At 44.2% G+C, this 9,935-nt stretch overlaps 1 protein-coding gene across 1 annotated transcript in view; it reads left to right on the forward strand.

The window, feature by feature from the left end:
* Positions 1–9,935, forward strand: part of LAMB2 (laminin subunit beta 2) — a 3,750,789-nt gene that overhangs the window by 1,154,723 nt on the left and 2,586,131 nt on the right. Inside the window, exon 4 of the mRNA XM_044078730.1 lies at positions 9,466–9,539. Within this exon, the coding sequence (XP_043934665.1) occupies positions 9,466–9,539 (74 nt within the window). The remainder of the gene's footprint in view (positions 1–9,465; positions 9,540–9,935) is intronic.

The raw sequence follows: 9,935 nt of genomic DNA on the forward strand, positions 1-9,935 counted from the left end.
GTATCACTCAAGACAAATGGGTATAAAGAATTATTATCAGAGGTTATGTCATACCCTTTTCTCTTCCACCTTTTGTTCTCAAGAGGATCCCGGATGTTCCACCCAATCACAGGGATCACGCAACTTTGGAGGTCAACAAGTTGCTGGCAAAAAGTCATCCAAACTGTCCCAGCAGACCAAATAGGATCCGGAACTTACTTCAGATTCTTTTTAGTGCCAAAACGTACAGGGGACTGGAGGCCCATTTTGGACTTCAGCAAATTGAAGGAATCAGTAAAAGACAAGTTCCGGATGGTGACACTGCAGTCTATACTCCGTTATTAGGGAAAGACAATTGGATGTGCTCAATAGATCTGCAAGACGCCTACTACCACATAAAAATGGGCAGGGCACTGAGGAGTCATCTACGCTTCCGGCTGGGAGCCAGTCATTACCAGTTTTGTGCTCTGCCCTTTGGTCTCACCACAGCCCCCAGGGTGTTTGCCAAGTGTATGGCAGTAGTGACAGCTCACCTGAGACGTTGAGGATTCCAGGTGTTTCCATATCTGGACAGCTGGCTCTTGACCGCCCCCACCGGGCATCTACTTCTTCAGATCAGAGATGCTACCATTCGGCTTTGTGCCCAGTTGGGAATTTCTGTAAATTGGGAAAAATCTGCCTTATTGCCCTGTCAATCTGTGATTTTTATAGGCGCAGAGATAGACACAGTAGACATGTTGGCTCGTCTTAGTGTAGAAAGGGCACAGAATCTGGTTCTTCATATTCAACGTCTTCTCCCCCTACAAAAGGTCAAGGCCAAGACTATTCTGCAGCTTCTAGGGACCATGGCATCCACCACATTACTAGTGCTGCTAGCCAGACTACACATGAGGGTTCTTCAGTGGCTGCTGTCATCCCAATAGTCCTTTCAGCACCTACCATTATCTCATCACATACTGCTGACAGACTCTTGCAAGAAGGACCTCATTTGGTGGACTCTACCCAATCAGTTAACCACGGGCACTTCATTTATTCCTTGCCAACCCATTGCCACTGTGACCACGGATGCCTCACAGATAGGGTGGGGGGGTTTTCTAGGCAGGACTGTCCATGGCACATGGCAAGGTCACGAAGCTCACCTGCATATCAGCATTCTAGAGATGAGGGCGGTGCTCCTAGTATTGCAAGCACTTCACGACCTTCTGCCTCTGGGGATTATTGCAATACAATCAGACAACATGTCGGTAGTATGGTATATCAACAAACAGGGCAGAACCAGATCATACCCACTCTGTCGAGAGGCCATTCGAGTTTGGAAATGGGCGATATCTTCCCAGCGTTTTCTGGTGGCAGCACACATTCCAGGGACAACCAACATGATAACCGACAAGCTCAGTTGGGCAATCCTGATGCCTCACAAGTGGTCTTTGAAACAGGAAATAGCGGAGCAGATTTCCCACAGATGGGTACAGCCTTTTTGTGATCTCTTTGCCAGCCCAATCAATGCCAAATGCAGCAGCTACTTCTCCCTCATCCCCCCTCCGGGCACTGAGAGACACACTTGTTCATGATTGGCCCCTGGATCTCCTTTATGCTTTTCCTCCCTTTCCTCTCATTCCCAAGGTTATTCAGAAAGCAAAATGGCTGGGAAGCAAACTGATCCTCATTGCTCCTTACTGGCCTCGTCAGGTTTGGTTCTTTTTTCTCGTGCCTCTTCTCCTAGATGATACTTGGATTCTGGACCCAGTACCAGATCTCTTGACTCACATGTCAGGCTCGCTTCATCCCTCCTTACACACCCTCAATTTGACAGCTTGGCTGCTCCAGTTCCATCCCTAGTCAGGCTTCACGACTTCTCACCCTGCGTGACTCATATCCTTACGTCCTCTCATAAATCCTCCACTAGGAGACTATATTCCAGTAAGTGGAGGAGATTCTCTATCTGGATGGAGAAAAAGAATGTTGACCCTTATACTGCCTCCATTCCAGTGGTTTTGGATGGAATTCCTGTCTGAGCTTTTCCACCAGGGATCTGCGGCTGCCACTGTCAGGGTTCAATTGGCAGCGATTTCAAATTTTCATATAGGCATACAAGATTCTAATCTGATGTCATATAGGCTGTGCAAAACCTTCCTCAAAGGTATCACTTTAAGACCCCCATTTCAAGAACTTGTTACTTCATGGGATTTGAATTTTGTACTATCCAACTTGACGTCTCTGTCCTTTGAACTTTCTCATTCATCGCCTTTGAAATTTCTGTCTTGGAAGACTTTGTTTTTGGTGGCTATCACATCGGCCAGACGGGTGTCAGAGTTACAAGCATTGTCTGTAAAACCCCCTTACCTGATTTTTCACAAAAACAGAGTATCTCTTTGTACTAATCCTTCCTTTGTCCCTAAGGTCTGTTCCCATGCCACTTTGAATCAATTCATAGAACTTCAGGTGTTCTTCCCGAATCATTCTAATGCAGCAGAATACAGGTTTCATCAGTTGGATGTCCATAGACAATTATGTTTTTATTTCCACCGGACTAAGGAATTCAGGAAATCAGATCAATTATTTATTTCCTTCTCAGAATCTAGATCAGGTTTACCATTTTCTAAAGTGACACTCTCAAATTGGATTTCTAGTTGTATAGCTTACGTTTACGTCTCTGAAGGTAGACCTTTACCTTTCAAAATCAAGTCACATTCTACAAGATCTCAGTCTACTTCTGCAGCCTTTCAAGCCAGGGTCTCACTTGATAATATTTGTGCAGCAGAAACTTGGGCTATCCCTCACACATTTATTACTCAGTACAAATTGGATTTAACCTCCAGGGGTAGAACATCCTTTGGTTCCACGGTACTCAGGAATATTTTTCCTTGAGCCACTCAAGAATAAGGTGCTAGGGACGCTGTCCCATATGTAAGAATGAAGGTGAGATAGGACTACAGATCATAAAGAAGTTATGTACTCACCATAACGTTCCATGTTTGTAGTCCATCTCGTCCTTCATTCTTATGAACCCACCCTCCTACCCCACATCCTGGAAGTACCTGGAGACAGAAAAATATTGTTATCATTATTCACTGGAGACCTTTTATTATTGGCTTCTTTCTGTAGGTTTGTTATTATTTCTCCTAGTTAGCAGCAAACAAGATCTGGGGATTGTACTGGTGCACCATGTGATACCTACCTAGCCACGAGCCAACTAGAAGACTTCCAGCTTGTAAATAGGCCGAGTCGGAGCCGAGGATCGGCTCCGATCCCATATGTAAGAATGAAGGGCGAGATGGACTACAAACATATATAGGCATTTAGTTTTGTATTTCTTGTATTAAATCTACCACTGTGATAGGTAGCATTTCTCACCATTCTTTATTTTTCGTAAACCCTTGGGCTAAAACTAGTGCTGTATTACTTGATAGCAACAAGTATGTATATATATTTTAACTGTGTGGAAGGAATATTAACTGAACTGGAAGTTAGTCAGTGTTGGCTGAATTTTGTTATTTGCTAGTAATTACAGGTGTGGGGGTAGTCACATTCTTTGATTTCCTGTCCTTGCCTATTTAAGTGGTACAGTGTGAAATATTTTCTGCTTAAAAACCTCAGCTTTGGCCGGCTAAGAACTTGCTGTATTCAACTGGACGTATAAGAGAATTTAAGTACCTTTATCTGCTCTTTTTTTTTTCAAAAGAATACAGTATTTAAATTGATTTTAACTGTGTGGAAGGAATATTAACTGAACTGGAAGTTTTCACTCTGCTCTTCAGTTAGTCCCACCCACCGTCCCTGTTTTTGTTTTGGTTTTGGTGTTAATCTTAGTGGCCTTGCAACTGCCCGCCCCTCTTGTAAATTTGTGTTTGGATACTCCTCCTGGGCCCATCTCATTTGCTCACTCAACTGAGTGCAGTGAGATCATATTCTGATTTCAGGCACTCCTGCTGTGTACAAGCATCTGGGAAACAGAAAAAAAAAAAAAAAAAAGCTTGTTTCCTGCCTTTCCTGTTAAGTGGTATAGACTATTTGTAGGCTTCTGAGCCCCCAAGCCCTTCTGTGTTGGAGGGAAGCCTTCTAGCTTAGTTTTTTTTTTTTCTTATAACTAGCCAGTTTTCTAGTTTCAGCACTCAAATCTGTTTCTTTGATCTCAGCACTTGTTCAGAAAAAAAAAAAAATTTCATCTGCTTTTACTGTACTTGTGTTTCTACCTACTTTTTTACTTTTGCATCATCTTAAAAGTACTCAATTGTATTTATTACTGCTTGGTGTAACTCACTCTAAGCCTTTTGGCTTAAACACTTGGTCTTCGGACCAGTTGTTTTGCACTGAGAGGGTTTGTGGTCTGCACTGTAGTGGCAGAACAGGTAGCTTACATCCTTCTAGGTTGGGAACTGCTGATTGAGGGCTCAGTGTCTGTTATTCTAGAAGTGTATTAATTCTGGTTTAAGCACTTGGGCTTTCAGGCCAGTTATTTTACATTAAGAGGGTTTGTGGTCTGCACTCTTGTGGGAGGAGAGGCTGGACTCTGCCCTTCTGAGCTGGGAATTTCTGGTTGAAGGCTTATAGTGCATGCATATCTGAACTGCTTCTTACTGACGTTGGTGCGCCTTGTTTGCTGTGGCATAGACTGGATTCAGGCCTGCTGGCTCTAGCTTTGTTTGTGTAACTTGAGCACTAATCCAGGCATTCTCTAAAGTATTCAGTTGTATTTATTACTGCTTGGTAGTAACTTGATTAAAGTGTAGCTATCATTCTAAGTCTTTTGGATTAAGCACTTGGGCTTCAGACCAGTTGTTTTACATTAGGAAGGTTTGTGGCATGCACTGTGGTGGCAGGACAGGTAGCTTTCATCCTTCTAAGTTGGGAACTGCTGATTGAGAGCCCAGTGTCTGTTATTCTTAAAGTGTATTAGTTCTGGTTTAAGCACTTGGGCTTCAGGCCAGTTATTTTACATTAAGAAGGTTTGTGGTCTGCACTCTTGTGGGAGAAGAGGCTGGACTCTGCCCTTCTGAGCTGGGAATTTCTGGTTAAAGGTTTATAGTGCCTGAATATTTGAACTGTATCTTACCTAAAGTGGTACACCTTGTTTGCTGTAGCATAGACTAGATCCAGGCCTGCTGAATCTAGCTTTGTTTATATGCTTGTTGTTTGTTTGTTTGTTATTTCCCTGGAACGCTAATTCCACCTAATACGCAGCTTCTCAGTGCTTCTGTGGATCACTAGTGATATCTGCATTGCTTACTGTACTTATTTCCTTGTTTCACTTGAAAGAAAGTTACTGTTTGTCGTTTTTGCATTTAAGTTACCTGTAACACATTGCACTTACGTTACCTGGCACTTGCTCACTAAAGCAATTATATAAGTCAGCACTAAAAATTAAAAGCACTACACCCTCACTCCCCACTGGCCCTGGTTTTCAATTATTAAGGAATTCCCAATATTATTCTAGCATGTCCAAAGGTCAGTTGTCAGTCTCCTCTCCGGTCCAGCTGGTGAATCTGGGAATCTTGAGGCAATGTTACAACTGCCTCATGTACACAGACAACCCTCTCCTCCTCCCAACAAATTCCAACACATGTGAGAGATGCAACCATATAGCCAAACTGGAGGCTAAGCTCTCTCAACTAAGTACTGGCATAACCAGTCAAGAGGAGAAGGAAACCACACACTACAATTCCAATCTCACATAGACCTACCACGACAGCAAACCAAACACATAATCACACAAAAACATACTTGGAGGTTCTAAATAAAGATCTGCCGAAGCAGCAGAGACCTCCAAAGCAGACACCCAAGCAGCCGCTACCCCAAAACAAAACACGTGCAACACATATCTCACAAAGCCAGTGTGCCGAACAGTCACAGCCCTTAAGACTAAACAACAGACCTGATACACTTGTAATAGGTGACTCTATCATCAGGCACACTGACGTCCCGCTCACCAGGCTGAACAAGGAGAGGGTCACGGTGAGCAGCCTGTCGGGCGCTAGGATCCGCCACATAACACAAGCACTCAGGTCACTCCAAGGCAAGTACAAATATTACTCAGTCATTGTCCATGCTGGTGTGAATTACCTGAGACGTACCTCCCTGGACTACATGAAAAGAGACATAGAGGAGCTCTCTGAGCATGTAGCCCAGACCGGTATGACCCTGACCTTGAGTAGCATCTTACCCTCACCAAGAATGATGCCACAATATGAAGACAAGATGATCAATTTCAACAATTGGCTTAAGTACTGGTGTCATTCAAAGGGGATCCAATGCCTGTCAGCTTGGGATGATATGCTCGACAAGCCACGATGCTTCGCTAGGGACGGCTTGCACCTGTCACCCCTGGGCTTTTGGATATTGGCAAAGGCTCTTGCTACCCCATAGTGCCCTTTTTAGGCAAGGCTCAAAAGACAAACCCACCTCCATAGGTATCACAAGGGATAAGAAACTAAGAGTAATGCTACTCAACGCCAGAAGTCTAAACCTCAAGATGCACGCACTCGAAACTCTCCTTAGCATGGAGAACATTGATATCTGTGCAGTAACAGAAACCTGGTTCAGGGCTCCCGAGAGCACCCCAGCACTACCAGGTTATACCTCATACCATGCTTTTTGGCCCCAAAACTTGGACCGGACCACAAAAGGAGGGGGAGTATCGATATTCATCAAAGATACCCACACCTCCAGGTTGGTGGCAAAGCACGAAGCATCAGAGACTATCCATGTGCAACTAACAGTCGGTAAAACTGCCTTCCAGTTTATAGCCTGCTACAGACCACCCTCCCAAACCCAGGAACCTCACTCAGCCTTCCTGAGAACACTGGAAAATATGAAGGTCTCTCCAAACACCATTATATTGGGCGACTTCAACTACCCAAACATAGACTGGGAGCATTACTCTAGCGCCAACACCCTAGCCCAAAGGTTCCTAGAATTTATAAACTCAAATGCTATGAAACAACTTGTTACCACTCCCATAAGAGGGGAAAACATACTGGACCTGATCATCACCAACATGGGGACTCTATGCTCCAGACCAGAAGTGTATCCCTCACTGGTAAGATCAGACCATAAACTAATCTCACTGGATATTCACATCCCGACCCCACCCCCTGCCCAGAAAACCACAGTGAGAAACTTCTCTAAAGCAAATTTCACACTCCTCAAAACTGAGGTAGAATCCTTCAAAGCCCCCGGGCCTGTGGAAAATACGGCCCAGACCGCAGAATCCTTTATAAACGCATTCTATGAACACCTTCAGGAATGCATGGATCATGCGATCCCAAATAACACCAAGACTCAATCCTCCAAAGGCAGACGTCCTGTCTGGTGGACCCCAGCCATAAACAAACTATACAATAGAAGGAGGAAGCTACTAAATGATAGAGCAAAATCCCAGAAAGGGAAGGCATCACTGATCAGTATTAGCAAAAAACTACGGGCACAGATAAAATTGTCTAAGGCCAGCTTTGAGAGAAAAATTGCACAGGACACTAAGGATAATCACAAGGCTTTCTTTAGTTATGTTAGGAACCTGGGTGGTAATTCCCAGATATGCTCAGAATTAGTCCAAAATGACAAAAAATACACCGAACCCACAGACATTGCAAACATCTTAGCTGACAGGTTCAGCGCAAACTTCTCCCCCCCCTCCCCACCAAAAGGGCAAATATCTATCCCAGCAGAGTGCTGCCCCCCTGACATCTCAGATGCTCAGATAAGAGCCGCCCTCTCCAAAGCAAAAAACACAGCATCAATGGGACCAGACGGTGTCCCGGGGCTGCGTCCTACATGAACTCCAAGAAGAGCTAAACCCAAACATAAAACTACTGTTCAAACTCAGCCTTACTACAGGATATGTGCCCAAAGAGTGGCGTACAGCAACAGTGGTCCCTCTCCATAAAGGTGGTGCCTCAACGGATCCTGGAAACTTATCGCCCCATAAGCCTGACTAGCTTGGTCTGCAAAGCCATGGAAAGGATCATCATGGACCTCATAAATAAAGATATTGGGGACCTAAAAACACTGGATCCTACCCAGTTCGGCTTTGTTAAGGGCAGATCCTGCCTCTTAAACCTGGCTGATTTCTTTGAAACAGTCACCAAGGCCATTGACGAGGGGAAGGTGGTCCACACAGCCTACCTGGACCTCGCAAAAGCCTTCGATACAATACTCCACTCGGGCATTATAGATAAGCTCACCAGCTTAAATATAAACCCGTATGTCACTAGATGGATTGCAAACTGGCTCAAGGACAGAACCCACATGGTTAGAATTGCTGGAGCCATGTCAGACTCCAAACCAGTTACAAGTGGTGTCCCACAAGGCTCAGTCCTGGGACCTCTCTTGTTCGGTATATATTTCTCGGAGGTACAGGCCAACACGGAAGGACTGTAGCTGACCAAGTTCGCAGATGACTGCAAACTGGGCGCCATAATCGACTCTCCAGCCGACACAAGCATCCTCCAAAAGGGCCTCATAGAAACAGACAACTGGTGCCAGAGCCATGGCCTCAAGCTAAATGCCAAAAGTGTATAGTCATCCCCTTTGGCAAAAACAAAGTGCCCACAAATTACCACATAGGTGGTAATCCATTAAGTACAGAAGAAGTAATTAGGGACCTGGGGACCCAAGTTGATAGCAATCTCTCATTTGACAACCACGTGGCCAAAGTGGTTAGAAAAACATTTTATATAGCCCACCTAATCATGAAGGGATTCACATCTAGATCGGGGAGGTCATCGTGCCTCTTTACTCATCCCTCATCAGGCCCATAATTGAGTACAATGCCCCTTTTGGGATGTACCTTACCAGACACCTGCAGCAACTGGAAAGACCCCAAAAGTACCTCACCAAGAGGATCAAAGGGCTCAAACAGATGCCATATGCTGCCCGGTTAAAGAAACTCCAGCTCTCCTCAGTGGCATACCGCCTGTTCAGAGGCGATCTGTGCCTGACGTATAAAGCCATGTCCAACCCGGAATTAATGGACATGCTGCACCTCAGAAAATCCAAATCCCATCGAGCTATGCGCTCGAGAGACTTGAACCTCAGCACTGAAATAAATAGGACATGCTGGAGGGACAGATTCATAACCCAGAGGCTCCCTTCACTCTGGAATAAAATCCCAGTCCAGGTTAGGCAGAGTCCCTGATTGACTCTCTTCAAGAGGAATCTTGATGAGTGGATGGGAGATCATAGTTTTACCCCGGGCATCACTTCTGTGTCACTGTTAGACAGAGGCACAGTATACTAACCTCGAAAAAGGGCATAGCAAAATAAATTTAAAATGGGTGGCGAAAGCCAAACACATTCTGGCTAGGCTTATAAATGCCCTAGGGCAGATAGCCTAGTATGAACCTATATATATATAAGTTCTGTAAAATTTCACCCCTTAAATGTACACTTGGTCACAAATTTATACTGATATTGTGTTTTGCCCAGAGAAGTGCACTGCTGATAATTATGGTGAAAATGAGATCATTTTATGTTTTTTTTTTTCTTCAGGAGTTTCCGATGTTCGCATCAGGCTGGATCTCGAGGCAGAATTCCATTTCACTCACCTGATAATGACTTTCAAGGTAATAAAATATGATATAATCCTCTTCATTATTTATTAAATGTGGCATAAATATGTGTAGGTACAATGTGTGTGTGTGTGTGTGTGTGTGTGTGTGTGTGTGTGTGTGTGTGTGTGTGTGTGTGTGTGTAGCATAGTAGCTACCAACACTGGAGACTATGCTTCAGATTTAAATGCTCTTTATTTACACTTTGAGAAGGTAAATTCTGAGTTATTTAAAATAATTTGATGGAAGGCAGTCAGAATCTAGTTCATTACTCTGTCTCCCTGTGAGTTAAACCACTCAGAATTTAGTTCATTGCTTGCAGTCTATCACACCAATTCCACATTTCTCAAGGATTTTTCCAGGTTATTGTTTTACTCTCCAGTACAATCCACAGCTTTTTAGTACTGGCTT

This window comes from Protopterus annectens, chromosome 7.part1 (assembly GCF_019279795.1).
Source record: "Protopterus annectens isolate FY-2018-M chromosome 7.part1, PAN1.0, whole genome shotgun sequence".
NCBI classification, from domain to species: Eukaryota; Metazoa; Chordata; order Ceratodontiformes; family Protopteridae; genus Protopterus; species Protopterus annectens.